General features: G+C 48.1%; 1 protein-coding gene across 3 annotated transcripts in view; it reads left to right on the top strand.

Moving 5' to 3' along the window:
• The window catches only part of LOC140429678 (E3 ubiquitin-protein ligase RNF38), a 310,735-nt gene that overhangs the window by 228,242 nt on the left and 59,636 nt on the right, over window positions 1-22,857 (top strand). For all 3 annotated transcript variants that reach the window (XM_072516977.1, XM_072516975.1, XM_072516976.1), the window contains exons 4-5: window positions 2,484-2,697; window positions 18,993-19,157. In XM_072516977.1, the coding sequence (XP_072373078.1) occupies window positions 2,484-2,697; window positions 18,993-19,157 (379 nt within the window). The remainder of the gene's footprint in view (window positions 1-2,483; window positions 2,698-18,992; window positions 19,158-22,857) is intronic.

The raw sequence follows: 22,857 nt of genomic DNA, 5'->3' as shown, positions 1-22,857 counted from the left end.
TGATCTGTGAAAGCCTTTTCCAGCTCCTTGATTGGGCACCCTTGGGCCTTTAGTTGCCGATCCACTTTGTCAAGGGCCACCTGCATGGCGGCCAATGCTTCCGTGATCGCCATCTTGACTGCCGCTTGGATTCCAGTCTTATGTCCTCTTTGAGCTCCTTTAGCTCTCTGGTGAGGAACCTCCTCCAGCTGCTGTCCAGCGAGGGGGAGTTCCTTGCGCGGCTTGTTGGCCCCTCTCCTTCCGATGCGACTGGGGCTTCTTCGCCTCGTGGGTTCTTCCAGGCTCCTGTTGCGGCCTCTGGTGCAGCTGTTGTTCCGTCTTTCGCTTTATATTTTATATCTTCATTTGTAGGTTGATGAGGGGATGCTTTTTTGTTCGGTTCTGGAGAGCTACATTCTGTTAAAAGTGCCTAAGTTGAATTTCCTAGGAGGAGAGCCCCTTCCCCGCATCCGCTCAGCACATCCCCGTCACCAGAAGTCCCGTGTTTTGCAATTTCATAATTGTTTGTTTAAGCTGTAACTGCAGAGCGGTGGCACAGTGGTTAGCACTGCTGCCTCATGGATCCAGGGACCCGGGTGACTGTGCGGAGTTTGCACATCCTCCCCATGTCTGCGTAGGTTTTCTCCTTGGCCGGGGGGGGTGGGGGTTTGCTCCGGTTTCCTCCCATAGTCCAAAGATATGCAGGTTAGGTGGATTGGCCATGATAAATCGCCCCAAAGTGTTCAAAGGTTAGATGGGGTTACAGGGTTATGGGAATAGGGTGGGGGAGTGGGCCTGGGTAGAGTGCTCTTTTGGAGGGTTGGTGCAGACTTGATGGGCTGAATGGCCCTGTAGAGATTCTATGGTCCTATGTATTGGCTCCTCAATATAATGCACTTACTGGAATTACACCTGTTTGGAACGTTTCAAACCAAAGTTGACATTTGAACCCTGTGGTGTAATTTAAAGAAAATGGTATCACGATGTTGAGTCCAAAGAATACCATCAATGAAAAATGTTGCTTCAATACATTTAACTAATTCTAATTGGTACTGTTCATCTTCAAAGATGAGTAGAATGTCAGTTCTATTATGTAGAAAGAAGAAAAAGCTTTCTATACTCAAGGGATTTAAAGAAAACGTTTCCGAATGTTGACAGGATTCTTTGGAACTAGAAGTGGGAGCAAATGGTATTCGGTGTACACAGTTGTTTAAAACCTAAAATTCCACTAAGTGCTTTTCTTAGAGCACTGCTTCATGAATATTAGCCACTTTGTCACAACTGAGCATGAAGAGGAACCTAATGCTAACATACTGGCAAACATATTAATTGAGGCAAAGAGGAATTTATGCAGCTAATGTTTTGGATATTGCAAGGAAGCAGAGATCAGCTCTATTAGGTTTATGTGGAAGTGCATTTCAGAGAGCAAAGATAAATTCTGGCTCTTGTTCAAAGTCAGTAAACGTGTGGAGTGAAGCTGTTATTCTTTCACAATGCAGTGTACATTTTTAGTTGAAGTTGTAACTTTCCTCATGTGGTTTGTTTCATGCAATGAACAAAGCTAGGAGTATTATTTCAAGAGCTAAACATTCTTTACAGGGCAAATCATATGACGAAGCAGATGCTGTTTCAGCTAAAAATATAAACCTTGTTTTAGCAACAAGATAAAAATAACACATTTTGGTACTCTTGGGGGATGCAAATTACTGTCTTTGCTAATTGTAGCAGTAAAAGAAGTAGAGTAAAAAAATAAAGTGGTGAAACACTGGTTTTGCTTCCGTCAACGTTTTCTAAAACAAGCAAAAGCTGACATTTCAGCTTTGATGCTGAGTACACTGCATGGGATCAATAGATTTCTAGATATTAAAGCTATCTAGGGACATAGGGCTAGTGCAGGAAAATGACAATGAGGTGGAAGATCAACCATGATATATATTTTTTTACAATCTTTATTGTCACAGGTAGGCTTACATTGCAATGAAGTTACTGTGAAAAGCCCCAAGTCGCCACATTCCGGCGCCTATTCGGGTACACAGAGGGAGAATTCAGAATGTCCAAATTATCTAACAGCAAGTGGGAGGAAACCGGGACCCTGGCGCTGTGAAACCACAGTACTAACCACTGTGCTACCGTGCTGCCCATGATATAGTTGAATGGTGGAGTAAGCTCGAGGGCCGAGTGGCCTACTCTTCTTCCTTTGTTCCTAGTAACCATTTATTGATTTTGTAAGACTAATTTTCCTGAAATGTTTTTGAAATTGAAACATATGCAAAACCTGTGTAAGATACTTTACCTGTCATTGATTTTATTTATGTTAGAAAGTTTGAAAATATGAATCAAATTACATTATCAAATTTGTAATTTGTTTATGTAAGATCATGCAATATATGATAAATCACAAGTTCAAACCTATTATCTAGCTAATCTAAGTCAAGCAATCAGATATTGTTCAACAGCACTGCAAATATTTGTACTGTTAAGCGTTCTATTCTGCTTTTGCACAGTCCTCCTGTTAGGCGTCAACGAGGCAGACGAGAAAGACTGACCAGACATAGTTCTGTGAGCCAAGATGAAAACTACCACCATCATCCTTATGGACAACAACCAGCTGCAGAGGAGCCCAGAGCTTTTCACCCTCCGAATGTATCTCCACGCATGCTCCACCCTGCCGCACACCCTCCACAGCAGAATGCTGTGGTGGTTGACATCCATGAACAGGTAGGTAAATTGATTCCGATACATTAATGTCTGTTTTGTTTCTTGGTTTAGGCCGATAATGAGCTTTCATTTTGTATAAACGTCTTCGTGAATACCACCTGTGCCACATTACTCATTAGTATTGAGTTGTCAAGTAGATTATAACTGGAACTAACCTGCTGCTGAGCAAGTGTTTTTGAAAAGCTCTTCTTATTGACAATGGCTAATACATAGATTGGGAAATCATAAATGAACATCAGTTTCTTAAGACATGAAACTGCCTGAGCAGTTGTGACCTTGGAAAGTATTAAAACACACTGCCCATTTTGTGTGCCCTGTGTGTGTGTCTATGTATATAAAAATAGTAAGAAGTCTTACAACACCAGGTTAAAGTCCAGCAGGTTTGTTTCGAATCACTAGCTTTCGGAGCACAGCAACAGGTGAATTCACCTGAGGAAGGGGCAGTGATTCAAAACAAACCTGTTGGACTTTAACCTGGTGTTGTAAGACTTCTTACTGTGCTCACCCCAGTCCAACGCTGGCATCTCCACATCATATATAAAAATAAGAACTGAACATTACAAGTGCCTGAAATGTATCTACGTCACTGGTGTAAGTATCCCTTGCCGTCTAATTCCATTTCACCTGAATGCCATACACGCTGTTAACAACCATACACACGATGTGTATGAGTTTGTGGGGATATAATATATTCACAATTTTAAAACTTGCAAATTAGGGAACATAGTTCATTAAGGAAGACATTAAGCAGCTTGAGGAGTGCAGATAGGCTAGAAGATTGGACAGATAAATGTTGCATGAAACTTAATTTGGAGATATGAGTTGATGCATTTTGAAAGGAAGAATAAGGAGAGAACATATCTACTAAATGAAATTTCAAAAGGAGTAAGGGTTCAGACATATGCATTACACCTCTCCCCACACATGACTACATGCATGCATATACAGACACACATGGTTAAGACAAACCTTTGTTTTTAAAAGATTGGTTCGACAACAGCTAGAAGCTTATGTGTCATATTGGGCATCTTACTTTAGGAAGCTATTTGCACTGGCCTAGAATGGCAGCCTTCTGTCTCATGAGATGATGGTTTTCGTCTTGGTGGTCAACTCTTTGCTAAACGTTGCCTTGTGTGGCTCAGGAGCCCCATTTTATCATGGCACTCTATACATTTACTATAGAGGAAGACAATGGGCAGAGCAGGTGTAGGATTTGCTAACTTCTGTTTTCTCTGGGCGCTCTTCATGGCCAGCTGAGCATTTTGTTTCTGCTTGACTCTTCCAATGCCCTACCCAACTGTCAGCCCCCAAGACTATCTCCCAGTTGTCAGTGTTGATGTCCACCATCTTCATATCTCACTTGCAGGTGTCCTTGTAGTGGAGGCATTGACATCCAGGAAATGGTGACCCAGTGGCCAATTCAGCATTACAATGGTCTTTGGGTATAGGGTTTTCATCCATCTGATGAATGTGGCCAAGGCAGTGTAGACGTTGTTGGTTTAGCAATAAGTATGTTGATGTAGATCTCAAAAGGGTTCCGAGGTTCATGTTGTAATTGACCATACTCATCTTGTCATGGAAAGAGGAGATCATATTGAGCAGGCAACCAATTTTCTCCAGCAGCCTAAATAGTCTCTGCTCATAAGGTTGAATGCCTTGATAGAATCGATGAAGGCAATATATAGTGGTCTCCTTTGTTCAGGACAATTCTCTTACAGCTGCAGTTTGAAACCTCATTGGGATTCGGGATAGATACATTCAGCCAGGATTTGCAAACTGACTAGGGCAATACCTTTCCCATGATGCTCAGCAGCTGCTGCCTCAATAGTTCTGTGATTGCAACGGTCAATCTTGTCCGTGTATAGGGTCATTGGGCGGGATTCTCCGAGCCCCGCGCCAGGCCCAAGAATTGCCGCAACCGCGCCACGCCGCCCCGACGCCGGCACGCGATTCTCTGAGGAGCGGAGAATTTGCGCCGACGCATTTGGCGCGGTGCCAGTCGCGAGCCGCTGTCCGCTGCCGGGCCGCCGATTCTCCGGCCTTGATGGGCCGAGCGGCCGTGCGGAAACGGCAGAGTCCCACTGGTGCCGTCCACACCTGCTCGCAGCCGGTTGGAACTCTGCACGCAGGGTCGGGGGGGGGGGCCTGTGAGGGGGGGGGGCTCCTTCACCGGGGGGGGCGGGAGGGGCTACCGATGGGGTCTGGCCCACGATCGGGGCCCAACAATCGGCAGGCTGGCCTCTCCAGCTCCGGCCCTATTTTGTAATGCAGCGGGCCCATAACCCCCGCGCCATGTTGCGTCAGGGCCGACGCGTTGAGGAAGTCCCCCGCACATGCGAGGGTTGGCGCGGCGCCACTGCGCATGCGCGGGTTGGCTCGGCGCCCAGTTGCCACCAGGAAGGGAGACTGGAGCAGTGTGAACCGCTCCAGCGCCGTGCTGGCTCCCTGTGGGGGCCAGAATCGGTAGTGCCTGCGCTCGTTTTGCGCCGTCGTGAAATACGACGGCGTTCACGACGGCGCGGACACTCTGCCTCCATTTCGGAGAATCCCGCCCATTATTTTTGCATCATGCACATCTTGGGGCACTGCCTTCTCCCTACAGCCAAGATGGAGAAGATTGTGCAGATTCTGCAGGAGTGTCCAGTGCTTGTTGAGCTGAGGCACTATAACATCAACCTTGTCTTTTAGCTTTGACAAAGGATCACCTGGACTAGAAACGTTAGCTCTTTTCGCTCCCTCCAGATGCTGCCAGACCTGCTGAGATTTTCCAGCATTTTTTCTTTGATTTCAGATTCCAGCATCCGCAGTAATTTGCTTTTATAGTATAGCATCACCAACTGGAGCTTCGCCCATGGCAAGCTTTGCAGAGTTCCTGCACTGTGAGTTCACTGTCCAGCTGTGCCACAACTGGCAGGCTTCCTTGGTTAACAGTACTCTTACCAGAACACAATTCAAGGTAGTGTTCCATCCATCTCTCCAACTGTTAATTGCAGTCAGTGATGACCTTCCCTGCAATTTCCTTTAATTTTTAAAAGTAAATTGAAGTACTCAATTCTTTTAGTTCCCCAATCAAAGGGCAATTTAGCGTGATCAATCCACCTACCAGGCACATCTTTGGGATGTGGGGGTGAGATCCAGGCAGAAAAGGAGGAGAATGTGCAAACACGGACAGTTACCCGGGGCCGGGATCATACCCGGGTCCTCAGCGCCGTGAGGCAGCAGTGCTAACCACTGCGGCTCCGTGCACCCTAGCATTTTCATTATTGATTGAAATGTTGCCTTTTTGATGACTTCACACATGCCCCTGACATTTTCTGTGTCGATAGATATCTGGACAATGTGGCGAAGTTGGAATCAGTAGTCATTGCAGCACTGCCTAGCAATCTGTTCCACTTAACGCCGAAAGCAAAACGGCCACTTGAAGTTTCTTTCTCTGATCTCCTGTGATTAATGAAAGTGAGCCACTTGGTTTCAATGACTTGTTCCATCTCAATGATGTTAGCATTGAACCAGTCAGCATTTTTCCGCTCTTGCTTCCCACTTGTTGGGAAAGCTGTATGTAGATGGTGTCTCGAAGTATGTTCCATTTCATTTCTGCACTCTGTGGGAATAGCGGAGAGCGCTTACTTGTTAAGTCAGGGAACTGGTTGTTTTATCTGCATAAGAAGTATGACAGATGTTGATACGTTGAGAGCATATCTACTTTGAATGAAAATACTTCAAGGATTGCATCTTCACCTTGGAGCACATCAGAGAGTGATCTGCATCACAGACAGCGATGTGGTAGCTGCATGTATTGTGAATATTGTTCAGTGAGCCATGTCGGGTGATGATCAGATCCAGCTGGTGCTAATGCCCTGATCTTGGATGTCTCCAGGACACCTTGTGACATGGCTTGTTCTGAAATCAAGTGTTGGTTACACAAAGTGTTGGTGGCAGCAAAGCTAAATTATGTCCGTTCCCATTTATCTTTTCTCATCTGGGGCGTCATTCTCCGACCCCCCGCCGGGTCGGAGAATGGCCGTTGGCCGCCGTGAATCCCGCCCCCGCCGAAGTCTCCGGTACCGGAGATTGGGCGGGGGCGGGAATCGGGCCGCGCCGGTTGGCGGGACCCCCCGCTCAATTCTCCGGCCCGAATGGGCCGAAGTCCCGCCCAGAAATTGCCTGTCCCGCCGGCGTAAATCAAAGCTGGTATTTACCGGCGGGACCAGGCGGCGTGGGCGGGCTCCGGGGTCCTGGGGGGGGCGCGGGGCGATCTGACCCCGGGGGGTGCCCCCATGGTGGCCTGGCCCGCGATCGGGGCCCACCGATCCGCGGGCGGGCCTGTGCCGTGGGGGGCACTCTTTCCCTTCCGCCTCCGCCACGGCCTCCACCATGGCGGAGGCGGAAGAGACTCTCCCCACTGCGCATGCGCGGGAAACTGTCGGCGGCCGCTGACGCTCCCGCGCATGCGCCGCATTTCCGTGCCAGCTGGCGGGGCACCAAACACCATTTCCGCCAGCTGGCGGGGCAACAAACGCCGTTTCCGCCAGCTGGCGGGGCGGAAATCCCTCCGGCACTGGCCTAGCCCCTCAATGTTGGGGCTCGGCCCCCAAAGATGCGGAGCATTCCGCACCTTTGGGCCGGCGCGATGCCCGTCTGATTGGCGCCGTTTTTTGCGCCAGTCGGCGGACATTGCGCCGTTGGGGGAGAATTTCGCCCATGATCTCTGATACTGGGGGGGGTCATGCCTCATGATTCATAGAATCCCTAAGGTGCAGAAGGAGGCCATTTGGTCCATTGAATGTGCACTGACCCTACAAAAGAGCACTCTAAGTAGCCCCAACCCTGCCCTGTCCTCGTAACCCCGCACCTGGATCATGGCCAATCCATGTAACCTGCACATCTTTGGACACTAAAGGACAATTTAGCATGGCCAAACCACCTAACCTGCCCAGCATTTGGACTGTGGGAGGAAACTGGGGCACCCGGAGAAAACCCACACAGAGACTAGGAGAACATGAAAATTCCACGCACAGTCACCCAAGGCCTGAATCAACCTCGGGTCCCTGGTGCTGTGAGGCAGCAGTACTAACCACTGTGTCACCGTGCCGCCCACTCTTGTGTTGAAATCCTCCAGCAGGTAAGAATGCCTTGTCTTGTGGATTCTGCTTATAACAGTCAAGCTCCTCAAAGAACTGGGGCGAGATTCTCCACACCCGCGCCGGTTGGGAGAATCGCCTGGGCCGCCAAAATTTCCCAGGACGCCGGTCCGACGCCCTCCCGCGATTCTCCCAAGCAGCGGGAATGGCTCCGTCGAGTTCCGCGGGCCGCAGGCTGCAGAATCGCCGGAGACACCCAAAATGGCGATTCTCCGGCACCCCCGCTATTCTCAGGCCCAGATGGGCCGAGCGGCCAGCCCAAAATGGCGGGTTCCCCCCGGCGCCGTCCACACCTGGTCGCTGCCGTCAGGAATAGCGCGGGAACGCTGGGGGGGGCGGCCTGCGGCGGGGGGGGTGGATACCTCAAATGTGGCATGGCCCGCGATCGGTGCCCACCGATCGTCGGGCCGTCCTCTCTGAAGGAGGACCTCCTTCCTTCCGCGGCCCCGCAAGATCCGTCCGCCATCTTCTTGCGGGACGGACTCAGAGAGGACGGCAACCACGCATGCGCGGGTTGGCGCCAGTTATGCGGCGCCGGCCGCGTCATCTATGCGGCGCAGCCTTTACGCGGTGACAAGGCCTGGCGCGTGTAGATGACGCGGCCCCGATCCTAGCCCATTGTAGGGGCGTGAATCGGTCGGGATAGGGGCCGTTTCGCGCCGTCGTGAACCTCGACGGCGTGGGCACTTCGGCGCGGGAGTGGAGAATTTCACCCCTGGTCTTTTGTCTCTGTAGTGGAATATAACATTGGAGTCTAGATACTCATGAAGTTAACTGGCCCTGTTTGAGTTGAGAAGTGAATGAACAACGTTCTGAAAGCTCACCATTTGTGGGGGAGGGTTCTATCACCGATAATACTGTGTTCCTTACAATGAAGCCTATACGTTGCTCACATGTCCTCTTAACTATTCCCCAGCCCGATTAGCATGTAATGTTTTTCATTCAATGATGCACTCTCGACGAACCTTGTCCCATGCTAATTGATGTTCAGCCAAAAGCTCCATGTTGATCATCACTGCGTTATTGACCAACTACAAGTCATCTGTTAGTCCGTGAACATGATCTTGATGTTTCAGCTAATCAATTTCAGATTTACTTCCTTAGCCTTTAACTCTTCTGAGGTACCCACAAGTCAGTGGAGCTATTCCCCACAGCTGGATGTTTGGTTCATTAGTGCCAGGGCATGTCCACATGCCAATGGGCCTGCGCACTGTGCACCAAATCTGGTCTGAATTCCTCTGAAATTTTAGCTTGGCGTTGCGAGAGACCGCGTTTCTGTGTGTCACCATGCGGAGACACAGCTGAGGACTTGCTGTTGCAGAAGCTTTGTTCTGACGGTGGAGAAATTTGCGTATTTGGCTCTACTTTTGCATTGCTGCTAGCCAGCGGTGTGGGTTGATAATAAGAAGCAAACTCACAGACAAGCATGCTAACTCTCTTCACCCACACATTAGATGCATCACACGACCTGTTGAAACTCCACTGACCAGTTGATAACTAGACGGCAGATTTAATGTTACCCAAAAAGTAAGAGATTAGGAGTGTTTCTTTCCATGTAGAAGTTTGTAAGGACATGGAATGTCCAGCCAAAAAGTGTTGTGAAAGCAGAAGCTGGGCATTTTTTAACAAAAGTAAATAACTATCTGAAATGAAAAGATTAAAAGACATTTATGAACGAGACAGAGTGATCAGTGGTTCAAGGGGCGGAATAGTTGCACGTGATCTAAGATCCTATGATTCTATTTTAATCATTCTTTTGGAAAGGGCTTTCATCACTAATCTGGAAATTAATGACTCCTAAATTAAGCAATCTTCCTCACAAAAGGATAAAGATTGGATGGTGTTACTTTTCATGCACTCTATTTACTCAGTGTCTTTTTGAAGCATATAGTTTGAATATGATCACATGTTTATTAATTTAGTCAATCCAATCAAAATAGCAGACAAAATGTGAAAAGAATAGGAAATGTGTTGGTTTACCAATTTTATGGTTTTCTGAGAGAGGTAATTCTGCATTTATTTTAAGGAAACGGGATAAGAACCCTTTTACCTTCCCCGCAATGTGACCAACAGGATGGAGATTGCCACACACATTTCAGCCATTGTTATTGTGCATCAGCTGGCGGAGATATCCAACATTAGCTTCTCCGATCGAATTCCTGTTTCCCTCTTGCCTCTCCAAGGGGAACTGCGTGGTCTCTGCTCAGAACTATCTCCCGTGTTACTGAAATCAGGAATTCAACAGTGGCGTGGATTCAGCATATTGTCAGTTTAGAATTCCTAATGTAATACTGCCTTATGTGCACAAGATACATTTGTTTGGAATAGCTTAATGGATTAGATGTTCATTGGCGATACAACAGAGTCTTGGAATTGTCTTGGAATCTTTATTTCTTGTTCAATTCTTTTGGTTAATTTTGTTGCCGTCAGACAAGGAATGCTAACACTGTGCAATGAAGCTTCCACTATTCTCCCTCAGTCAGGATCAAGTACGAAAAGCACAGGTATAGAGCGAGAGGACTTGAACTCTGTCACAACAGGTTTCCTTGAACTTCAGCATCTGAGAAAGTAGAAGCAGCCTTCTGATCTGTTCCCACAACGGGTTGGTTTGAACCTGTCTTAATTCATGCTATGTAACCTTGTAATCAATGATCAGGTCGAACTTCTCACCTCAAGCTGGATGCAGTTGTTATACCAGTGTCAAATTGAATATCCCAGGGATGGTTAGCTTGATTTTTTTAAAATCTGGACATCGCAGGGAGTTTCCCAATTAGATTGTCCACAAACCTTGGGAAATGAATTGGGCTTATTGCATAGATTTTTAATGAGCCATGTAAAACATTCTGATCTAACAACTTGAATAAAACTATCCAGATAACTGAATGTAAAGTCTGAGTGCGTTGTAGTTGTGGTGATAAACCTCTTTCGCTTAGCTTTGCAAATCTTCAAAGTGGAGGTTTCCAAAATAATAGGATTATTTCAACTGCAGTTCTCAGGAGGACCAAATTGACCCATGATTTTGAGTGGAGGTGAAAGCAAGGATTAATTCCACATCGTTGAAATCAGGATAAAAACCTCTTCTAGAGTCTGTGTGTCTTTGAAGATAGTGATGCAGTTTGGCTGCTGGGGTGGTCACAGTTCTTAATAAAATGTTTGCTTCTTTAAGCCTTGCTTCCAAAGACATCTCCTTGAAAAATTAATTTTTGAAGTCAAAGTAAAGCTTTTGTTTATCTTGTTTACTGCATTTAGGATGTCAATAATGAACTCCATCATCAATTCTTTATTACTGCAAACAAATCTGAAGCGGATGCATTGCTGAGAGTGATTGGTTTTCTTGTAAATTAAAGCCAGGAGGCCATGTGCTTTGCACTGGGAATGCTCTGTACTTGGGTTGCATCTAAAAGGCCATTAGACAATTTATCGCAGGCTGTATAAATAAGGTTCTTCGGTGGATATGTAAACTCTGGAATCTGGCCCGGAAATTCCAGTGGCAAATTTCTTCAGCTCATCCGGGTTATTTTAGTGATGGGCAGCACAGAAAGAAGCAATTGGAAAAATGGAAATGTTGGGTTGAGGATACTTCTATTGAGTCTGAAATAACGGGTGTGATTCAGCTGACTTAAAACTTAGTCCACATTAGGGCGCATTTGCAGCGCCAAGAATCACCCCACTATTCAACGGTGCTCTGCCTCCATTTTGGCCTCGGGGGGGTTTCTCCCCGCCAAGGCCACACTTGGAGAGATTTCAGCTCACCAGCAGGAACGGCTGTTCACAGATCGGGGTACCGTTTTGATCCTGCCCCCCTTCAGGCTCCTGCCCACACCCTACCCCACTTTCTGGACCCCCCTCACCCCCCAATCTTGTCAAGACCCCTGGGAAGCATTCTTTACCCCCTCGCACCCCCCAATTGGCAAAGTTTCCCCCCCCCCCCAAAACCTGGTCCTGACCCCTGGCAGTGCCAATCTGGCACCTGGGCATCCTGGCAGTGCACCTGGCACCCTGGTAATGCCACATGGACACCCTAGCACTGCAAGGTTGGTACAGCCAGGGTGCTGCTCTGCCCCATCTCCAGCCACCTGGGGGTCTCTAATTCCCTGCGTAGCCACCTGGGGGGTCTCTAATTTCCTGTGTGACCCCCCCATGGTGCCGTTACTCCTGGTCCACGTTTGTGTGGACCAGTACTAAACGGCGGCTTGGCATGGTCTCGCAGCCTGATTTGCGACACCTGCGCAATTCACCCGCTGTGCCCTGCTCGGCGCCGGGTGCAACGGGGTTGCCGAATCATGCCCAACATCTTTTCTATGCATCTAAAAATATTTGGTCTGACTAATTGCGCAATGGGGGCAATTTTAAATCAACTTGCCAGACAGGAACGCATCATCCAGGGGTTTAAAATCAAGTGGGTGTACTTATCATTCCATTCTGCTTTGTTACTGCCCAGTGCCATTTGAACTTTGTGGACATCCCAGGAGGGGTGAAGCTGTCTCTTCAGGCAGTTGGAAGCCATGTCAATATTTAAATATTTGAGTCTGATGACATAATTCTGAACCTGATGCAAATTTAATCACTGATCGCAGCTATGTCCTGTACTGGGCTCACCAGCAACCTAGCAAAAGGTTGGATTGATTCCTGCAACCAGGAGACTTCAACCAGGCCAACCTCAGGAAGGTTTACCCAGACTCCCATCAACATATCTCCTGCCCCGCCAGAGGTGCAAGCACCCTAGACCACTGCTAAACAAGCATCAAAGGTGCTCATTCCCCAACCACACTTTGGCAAATCCGACCACATGTCGGTACTCCTACCTTCGGCTTACAAAAAGCAACTCAAGCGTGCTGAGCCGGTCAAGAAAACCGCGCAGTGCTGGTCCGAAGTCATCCTCCGCGACTGCTTAGAGTCTGCGGACTGGTCCATAATCAAGGCCATGGCAGTTAACCTGGATGAGTACACAGCCACCGTCACAGACTTCATCAGTAAGTGTGTTGAGGACTGTGTACCAAAGAAGACAATACGGGTGTTCCCCAATCAGAAACCCTGGCTCAACCAAAACCCTGCTGAAGTCCCAGACGAAGGCGTTCAAGTCTGACGACCCTGACCTATGTAAGAAATCCAGGTACGACGTACGGAAAGCCATCGGGGTGCCAAAAGACAATACCGCATCAAACTAGAGTCCTTGGTTAACGACACTAACCCACGACGACTATGGCAGGGCTTACACAAGATCACAGGCTATAAAGCAAGGCCAGGTGGAATATCTGGGGCTGGAGCATCCTTACCTGACGAACTGAACAAGTTCTATGCCCGCTTTGAGCAGTCAGCCAATGCATCAGTGCCACCTGCCCCAACAGTCCTGGACACACCCATACCCACTATTACAGCCTCAGAGGCAAGAGCTGTCTTCTTGAAAGTGAATCTGATGAAAGCGACTGGCCCCGACAGAGTCCCTGGGCGAGCACTCAGAGCCTGTGCAGACCAGCTGGTGAGTATATTTGCAGACATCTTCACCATCTCACCCCTCCGCTCCAAGGTCCCCACCTCCTTCAAGAAGACCACCATAATACCAGTACCAAAAAAGAACAAGGTAGCCTGCCTCAACGACTACCGACCGATGGCCCTGACGTCTGTTATCATGAAATGCTTCGAGCGGCTAGTCATGAGACGGATCAACGCCAGCCTCCCAGACGGTCTCAATCCATTGCAGTCTGCCTATCACCGCAATCGGTCCACAGCAGATGCTATCTCTCTGGCTCTAGAATCAACACTTGAACACCTCGACAACAAGGACACCTACATGAGACTGCTGTTCATAGACTACAGCTCCGCCTTCAACACCATTATCCCGACAAGACTTATAACCAAACTCTGCAATCTTGGGCTTGACCCCTCCCTGTGCAGCTGGATCCTTGACTTCCTCACCAACAGACCGCAATCTGTCAGGATAGGCAACATCACCTCCTCCACAATAGTCTTCAACACCTGGACCTGGCAAGGATGTGTGCTCAGTCCTCTACTGTACTCCCTATACACACACGACTGTGTGGCAAGATTTAACTCCTACTCAATCTATAAGTTTGCGGATGATACGACGTAGTGGATCGTATCTCAAACAATAACGAATCGGACTGCCGCAGGGAGATAAATCACTTGATTGCATGGTGTACCGAAAACAACCTCTCTCTAAATGTCGGAAAGACCAAGGAACTGATCATCGACTTCAGGAAGCGTAGCACGACACCACCGACCCCCCCCAACACACACACGGACAGTGACCCAGAGCCAGGATCGAACCTTGGATCCCGGCAACGTGAGGCAGCAGCACTAACCGTGCTGCATCAATGGCTCCGAAGTGGAGATGGTCGATAGCTTTAGGTTCCTGGGAGTCACCATCACCAACAGTCTGTCCTGGTCCACTCATGTTGATGCAACAGTCAAAAAAGCCCAAGAACGTCTCTACTCCCTACGGAAGCTAAAGAAATTCTACATGTCTGCATCGACTCTCAAAAACATCTACAGATGTGCCATAGAGAGCATCCTATCCGGCTGCATCACAGCTTGGTATGGCAACTGCTCGGTCCAAGATCACAAGAAACTGCAGAGTGTGGTGAACTCAGACCAACGCATCTCACAAGCTTGCCACCCGCACATTGATTTTGTCCACACCTCTCGCTGCCTCAGGAAGGCAGACAGCATTATCAGAGACCCCTCGCACCCAGGTTTTGCCTTCTTCCAGACCCTTCTTTTAGGCAGAAGATGCAGAAGCCTGAAGACCCGCACATCCAGACATAGGAACAGCTTCTTCCCCACAGCTACTAGACTCCTCAACAACTCTCCCTCAGACTGATCTTTTCGCTGTAAGAACACTATTAATGGCGACCTATGCTGCTCTTGCTCATGTATTTGCTTTGTTTGGCCCCTTGTTCCGCACTGTAACCAAACACTGTTTGTCGATGTACCATTTGTCAATGTACTCTATCGATTATTCTTTTTTGTCTACTATGTAAGTACTGTGTACATTCCCTCGGCCGCAGAAAAATACTTTTCACTACAATGTGACAATAAATCAAATCAATGTTCCAGCTAAGTTCAATCTTTTCATCTTTGTTGAGGCTTTTTTCTGGGCCAGTTGTCCCAGGACTGTCTTCTGCCCTTTCTTCCAACCACTTAACTTTTGTCTTTGTCAAGGACTATTCCCTTAAGCCTCTTGTGGTGACCTTCTGCGGATTCTATCACTGATCACCTCATCATTGCTTTGCACTCAGGCACAATTAACCTTAGAACATACTAATTATGCTCAAGTTAAGATTGCTTAGGCTCCTGTCAACATAGGAATGAGCAATTCCCGCCCCCTCCCACCCCAAGCCAAAAACATTCTGTTCTACCTTCGGAATATACGGCTCCCCCACCCTCCTCCTCAGTGGAGGAGATGGAATGTTGAAACTGAAATGTTATGAAACCCAAACTTGACCTCTGCGCTCCCCAGTGAGGTTGAGAACTTCAACTCCTGATGGGCCTCAGAGTTTTTGTACATGCACAGACTGGGAGTGGGCTGCACATGCGCAGATTGGCATTTTTACTTTTTTGTTTAGATCCAGTGCACTTGTGCATAAGGAAACGCCTGAAAACCTAGGCCAGGTGACTGGAGCTGAGAGCCATCAAGAAGGCAAGTGTCCCAGTCAGGGGCCAGGGAGAGGAGATGGGGAGAGGCTCCAAAGGAAGTGTACCAGAGAGGGGACAGGGACAGGAAGAGGTCACAGTTCAGTTAAAAAGAGCGAAGCAGTATAATAAAGGCTCCAAATCAGAAACGGGCTGCGGGTAGCAGACCTGAAGTGAAGAGGACTCAGGAGAAACCCTGAATATCTAAGAAAGCAGACCAAGGTTGGTGTCACAGTGCTTCAGGCCATTGGGGCAAAGGTACCCCTTTGGAGCAGTAGTGTTCTGCTCGGCATAGCTGAAGATCTGAAATTGTGCTTGTGAGTTGGTGCTTGAGTATGTAGTCAGAAATCCAGGGGGGGGGGCAGCACGGTGGCACAGTGGTTAGCACTGCTGCCTCAAGGCGCTGAGGTCCCAGGTTCGATCCCGGCTCTGGGTCACTGTCCGTGTGGAGTTTGCACATTCTCCCCGTGTTTGCGTGGGTTTCGCCCCCACAACCCAAAGATGTGCAGGGTAGATGGATTGGCCATGCTAAATTGCCCCTTAATTGGAAAAAATGAATTGGCTACACTAAATTTCAAAAAAAAAGAAATCCAGACGAATGGAATATCAGGAGACAAAGTTGAAACCCTGCGAGGTGGGCCATCGTTGACGCTGTCTAAGTTGGAGCAACTTTTGAAGAGAATTCACAAGTTAAATCTTTGAAGTTGAAGACTGAAATGCCTCATGAGAGAGAGTTTCAATGAGATTGGTTGATTCATAGGACGGGATTCTCTCACCGCGGGGCCGGGCCGGAGAATCGGCGGGACCGGCAGGAATCACGCCCCGACGCCGGTCTGCCGATTCTCCGTAGAGCGGAGAATCGGCGCCATTGGCCCGTGATGGGCCGAGCAGCCACGCTAAAAAAAACGAGTCCCGCCGGCGCCGTCCACACCTGCTCTTACCCGGCGGGACCTCGGCGTGGATGCATCTGGGGGCGGCCTGGTTGGGGGGGGGGGGACCTCCGCTGTGGCTTGGCCCGCGATCGGGGCCTAGCGATCAGCGGGCCGGCCTCTTGGGCTGGGGGCCTCTTCTGTTCCGCGCCAGCCCCTGTAGCCCTACGCCATGTTGCGTTGGGGCCGGCGTGGAGAAGGGAGCCACCGCGCATGCGCGGCAATCGCGCCGGTCCCACTGCGCATGCGAGCGTTGACGCCGGCCCCACTATGCATGCGCAGACCCGCGGCGCTCGTTTGACCCCGGGGATCGAAAGCTGGAGTGGCGTGGGTCGCTCCATTGTCGTTGTGGCCCCCTGTAGGGGTCAGAATCACTGCTCCTGAGGCCGTCGCGTTTTTTGACGGCGTCAATATTTAGCCTCAGGATCAGAGAATCCTGCCCATCGTGTTTAGTTACATCTGGGTGGGTTGTTGAGAAATCCATGGACTTCATCTTGGTCGCATCAGCCATTGATAGCGTAATGTGATGTGTTCAACCACAATTGCCCAGTTAATTCACATGTACCTCATGCCTACCTTGAATGTTAGAGAATAAGATAAATATTGTAAATTGTTTTACTTTCTGATCTTGTGTCGTAAATATTTTTGTTTGTTCAAACCCCAAGGAATCTTGTGGCTTTAATGAGTGAGCAAGTGTCTTGAATCTCACACTTTAAGCAAAATGTTATTCGTCCCTGATTAGATCCTACAAATATCATGGGGGTCTGGCCAAGGATCATAACCAAACCTATTGGGTACTACTGCAACCACTTCTACAGAACATTTAAAAAATATTTAAAAAACACATTTATTCGTTGTGTAGTTAATTGTCTGCTACAGGCAACAATAGAAAAAGGACAAAGTTACAGTTGCGATGAAGTCTCAACAGAGTGAGGAAATGATCTGCGCAAAAAAGCAGAACAGGCGTGGACAGTGTTCCTGGGTAATTTCTCCCCCACCTCTTACCCACTCCCAAGGTGAGTCATGGCAAATCTTAATGCAGAGGTTGAATTGATGAAGGAGAATGTCATTATAGTTCAACAGTAATATGCCATTAAATTCATCCCGTTTGATTAATTTCATGAACCCATTCCCTTCATTATTGTCAGGCTATAAAAGCAATTACCTTTGCATTTATCCTTTTATAACAAGTTCAATTAAACAGTTATTGAAAAGATGAGTAAAATTTCATTCAAAAACTTGATGGATCACAGAGTGAGCATGTGAGCGAAAGAGTCAGAAAACTACTTTTACTGCACTGACCTGCATTTAGACTTAGAGTGCAAACTAATTGGCTCTTGCTCACAAATGTAACAGTTATAAATGGGACTTCTCTACCTTAGTATGTGTGAGCCCATGGAGCAAATATGCCTCACTCAGTTCCAGAATAAACAGGTGTACGGTGGACTTTTGGACCCTCTCCCTAAGTTGCCAACTTCAATTGAAGAGCTGGTAAAAGGCTAGAAAGTAATTTAACAGTACAGTCCAAATGCATGAATTTTAGGTGGTATTTTTGCATAAGATTAAGTATAATCTGAGTATTATCGGGCTCTTTGGCCGCAGGGAGGACTGCCATGAAACTGAATTTTGTTGCCTTTCTGCTATTCAATGATAATTGCTGGACTTCAATCAGAAATTGAAACTTTTCCTAATTCAGAAGTTGAGATATTTTGGGGGGGGTTTTCAACACAGAATTCCTTACTGTGAAATAGTGATAGAAACACAATCCATAATAGTTTCTAAAAGGGACGTGGATAAAAGTTCATTTTAATTGTATGAAGAAAAGGCAGGAAAGTGTGAGACTAAGTGGATAACTCTAAGAGGTCCATCATGTGTGATCAACCAAAAGGGCTCCTTCTGCACAGTAAGATTCAATAGTATGGATAGGTTTGCGATGCTTCTCATTGTATAAAATATTGTGTGCCTGATAAAATGTTATTCCATTCCCCACTCAGTATACAGTGAGGTAGAAAGTGAAAACCGAAGACAATTAGTTTCCTTGTACTTTCTGGTTCATGAAATTGTTTTCTAGTTTGATCTAGATACTGCTCCTCGCATCACTTTTCTCTCACCAGACAGCTGGTAAAATGTTTTTGAAATATCTCAGTGACTGTCATATTAAGTAAAATTGAAGGATTTGATTGATTTTTCTACTTGTTACTCAGTCGTCACAGATACGTTTTGCTGCATTTAATTAACTGAATAACTAATTAATATTTGAGCCAATCTTGATATTTTGTGAGCCTGTAAATGTGTATGATACCTTGGCCGGGTTACTCCCTGTGGTAAGATACCTCTGAGGCCATAATTTCAAATGTGATGCTTTTGAAAAATATGGTGAGCACACTTATTAGAAACCAGACCTTTAATTGTGGATTTTATGTATTTCAGTAAGGTTCACCCTTTAAGTACCGTCTTTTTGGATAGATTAATGGAGGAAACTTGTAATGTTTGAGCTAAGAGTATTGAACTGGAATAGATTGTTTTTCAGTTTCTGAATAATAACTATTTATATATTTGTGTTTTTGTGCAGATTCATCAGGGCGCGGTCCCGGTTTCGTATACTGTTACTACTGTAGCACCACATGGGATCCCACTTTGCACAGGACAGCACATCCCAGCATGTAACACACAAGTTCCAGGATGCTCAGTCGTATTTAGTGGGCAGCATTATCCTGTGTGCAGTGTACCACCACCGGTCAGTATTAAGATGGTCACTTCCACATTAACACAGAGATAGAATGAGATAAGGAGGTTGTGTCACATTTTCATGGATGTTCTTAATTATTGATTCAAAATGCAAGCTCTTATAATTTGAATGAAAGGCAATACTTTGAACTGTAATATATTGGTGCTCTATGCCAATTATTATGTGGGTTAGACCATCTTGCGCAATCGAGATCCAAATTGAGAAGTTTGAGAGAGACAATATTTTCTGCCCACAACACCCCAATTTCCAGCAGTAATAGGGCAATCGGTGACCAGAATCATTCAGGGAATTGTTCTGGCTGGCTGGTGTTCCTGACATTTCCAGGATCTCCAAACAGAATACTTCAACCATATTTTGAGTGAAGATTACTGATGTGAAAGCGACATCTGATGTGTTTCCTCGCACAAACATCTTATCAATATTGAGCAACTCCTGTTCCCGGAGGTTAGCATTTCCAAAGCAGCAGACTGGGCTTAAAATTTAAAGGGAAGCAGCGTAATGAATTGCACTGGGCAAGGCAGAGATTTTTTAAGAAGTTAAAATTGTCATATTTTTTCCCCTTCTGGCAGCCACCAAACGGTACAGGTTCTGCAACCAATCTTTCTTCTCACCTCTAAACAAGCAATCCAGCAGCAATAAAGGTGTTGCTACCGACTTGCTCTAAGCAGTCCTCACTGGGCCAGACTGGTACAAATCTGGACGAGCTTCCTGCAGACTTTGAGACTAATATTGCATACTTGGACATCTGTGTGATTAATTTTGGAACCTGTTTTATCGTAAAACATTTTCTATTTTTGAAATGTGTCAAAATTCCTGTTACATAGATCTAACATAGATCAGTGTTCGTGTTTGTAAAGATGCCAGCTCATAACTTAAAAGGTGAGGGTGGTACTTTACAGTGGTCCAGAGATTGGTGACATGCAGCATGTGCAAGGCATGAAGATTATTGAAGACTGGATAATACAAATGATGATTTGGTTTTACTTGCATTGGACAAGTGATGCCCAGATAAAGTTACTGCCAAAAAGTTTTACTGGTTTTGTCACTTCATATGAATTGAGCTGCAGTCACTTCTTGTCTATACATTTATCAACATTGAGTTTGGGTTGACTCCTCGCAACTGAATTGGCCTGTTCAACATGCTGCCTTCACGCAATGTTTTGACTTGAGGGAACTATATGACTATATGACAACTATAATTAGTTGTGATCACTATGGGCAAGTCCCCATTTGCCGTAAACATCGGGATGGATTCTTCCTGATGCCAGCAGCTAGAATCGCGAGCGGGCGAAGAATATCAGGTAATCCAAAAATAGCGATTTGCGCCCGGCATCAATTCCGACTCGATGCTCCGGTCCCCCCGGCGATGTTAATCAGGTTCACGACCCATACAAAACCGTCATTTGCATGAATTTGAAAGTCATTAGTAGGTTGAACACAGCATGCTTCACCCCTCTCAGGCAGGAGTCATGTGGGTGTGAATTCCCGTAACAGCCTCCCCGAACAGGCGCCGGAATGTGGCGACTAGGGGCTTTTCACAGTAACTTCATTTGAAGCCTACTTGTGACAATAAGCGATTCTCATTTCATTTCATTTCAATTGGTGCAAATATTTACAAGCGGGGCCTGGGCACCATGGCTGTTGAGGGGGAGCAAGAAGGTAAAATAACTCTCTAAGCCTGTCAGGCTTGCTGGGGGTGGCTGCTTGGGCCGCAAGGAGTAGCGAGGGATGACTTGGTGCCAGGTCCATGCACCCGGGGTGTCCCCCTCGGGATCAGGGTAGCCTGGCTCAGACTACCATTGCTGAAGTATGTTATTTAAATGCGCCCCTTTGGTGCAACTTACAGGCCCCTGGCTGTTCACACCTGATTGTTCACTGTCCTGTAAATGCTCAGAGAGCCTCTGGTGATGTGGGAACCCACCCAGCTGCGCACCCCCCACCCGGAAACCTTCATACCCCAGCAGTATTATCAACCTTCTCCTAGGCTCTTCAGGAGGACGGGCTTGAGTCTACAGCTCACCTTGGGGAAGAGGGTGTCCTTTCTCTCCTCAATGGTGTCGAACAATCGATCTGCTTCAGACTTCCGAAATAGGGAGGCAGGTCTTCTCTGAGCCATCTTCTTCGCTGGAATGAGAGGGTGTGATGAGTGGAGTGCTTATAAGCAACTTCAGCCTGTCTGGCTCTTTAACCTGAATTCCGGCCCCAGCAAATCCGATACCAGCAGGGCTGGAAATTGCTTCCAATTCACGTCGGCAGAGTGCTGGCCATCTCGTGAACTTCAGATCATATAGCGCCCCCCAGTGGGAATACGAATTGCATGTGATTCAGTTCCAGTGGGAAACACTTAAGGCACGATTTAACCAAAACGTTTCTAAGTGTGGTAGTGAGCGGGAACTGCCGAGCGCTTCCCGGCCCGTGAGGCCGTCACCGCAATAAAACTTTAATTGGCCCACTTAACAAGACCCCATGGGCATCTCATGGTCTCGCCAGTCCCCTGCTAACAAGGGAAAACAGCACTTAAACTGCTCCTGCTCAGCCAACCCCACTCAGCTCGCAGCCGTGCCGCTGAGACAACCAGCCCAACGATTCAACCTGGGCAGACTACTCGAAGTAGTCAAGGCCAGATGGGATGTTCTGTTCCTCCCAGAGTCTCGGAGGGTCAGCCGAGGCCAACACTGCAAAGATGGCAACCGAAGTGGAGAGCCTGGTGCTCGACGGCAGCAGCATGAGTGGAGGTGTCCAAGGCATGGTTCAGTCGGTGATGGCTATGGCTGAGCACCTCGACAGCATGTCTCAGTCACTGGAGGACATCAGCCAGTACTAGGTGGACCTTGATGAGCCGCTGCAGAACATGTTCCAGTCCCAGGTGGGCACAGCCGAAGCCCTGCAGAGCATGTTCCAGTCCCAGGCGGGCACAGCTGAGGCCCTGCAGAGCATGTTCCAGTCCCAGGCGGGCACAGCTGAGGCCCTGCAGAGAGTGTTCCAGTCCCAGGTGGGCACAGCTGAGGCCCTGCAGAGCATGTTCCAGTCCCAGGCAGGCAGAGCCGAGGCCCTGCAGAGCATGTTCCAGTCCCAGGCGGGCACAGCTGAGGCCCTGCAGAGAGTGTTCCAGTCCCAGGTGGGCACAGCCGAAGCCCTGCAGAGCATGTTCCAGTCCCAGGCGGGCACAGCTGAGGCCCTGCAGAGAGTGTTCCAGTCCCAGGTGGGCACAGCCGAGACCCTGCAGAGCATGTTCCAGTCCCAGGCAGGCACAGCCGAAGCCCTGCAGAGCATGTTCCAGTCCCAAGCAGGCACAGCCGAAGCCCTGCAGAGCATGTTCCAGTCCCAGGCGGGCACAGCTGAGGCCCTGCAGAGAGTGTTCCAGTCCCAGGTGGGCACAGCTGAGGCCCTGCAGAGAGTGTTCCAGTCCCAGGTGGGCACAGCCGAGACCCTGCAGAGCATGTTCCAGTCCCAGGCAGGCACAGCCGAAGCCCTGCAGAGCATGTTCCAGTCCCAAGCAGGCACAGCCGAAGCCCTGCAGAGCATGTTCCAGTCCCAGGCGGGCACAGCTGAGGCCCTGCAGAGAGTGTTCCAGTCCCAGGTGGGCACAGCTGAGGCCCTGCAGAGCATGTTCCAGTCCCAGGCGGGCACAGCTGAGGCCCTGCAGAGAGTGTTCCAGTCCCAGGTGGGCACAGCCGAAGCCCTGCAG

The sequence above is a fragment of the Scyliorhinus torazame genome, chromosome 9 (assembly GCF_047496885.1).
Source record: "Scyliorhinus torazame isolate Kashiwa2021f chromosome 9, sScyTor2.1, whole genome shotgun sequence".
Lineage (NCBI taxonomy): Eukaryota > Metazoa > Chordata > Chondrichthyes > Carcharhiniformes > Scyliorhinidae > Scyliorhinus > Scyliorhinus torazame.
The sequence above is the reverse complement of the archived record's forward strand: the minus strand, read 5'-3'. Positions and strand labels throughout refer to the sequence as shown.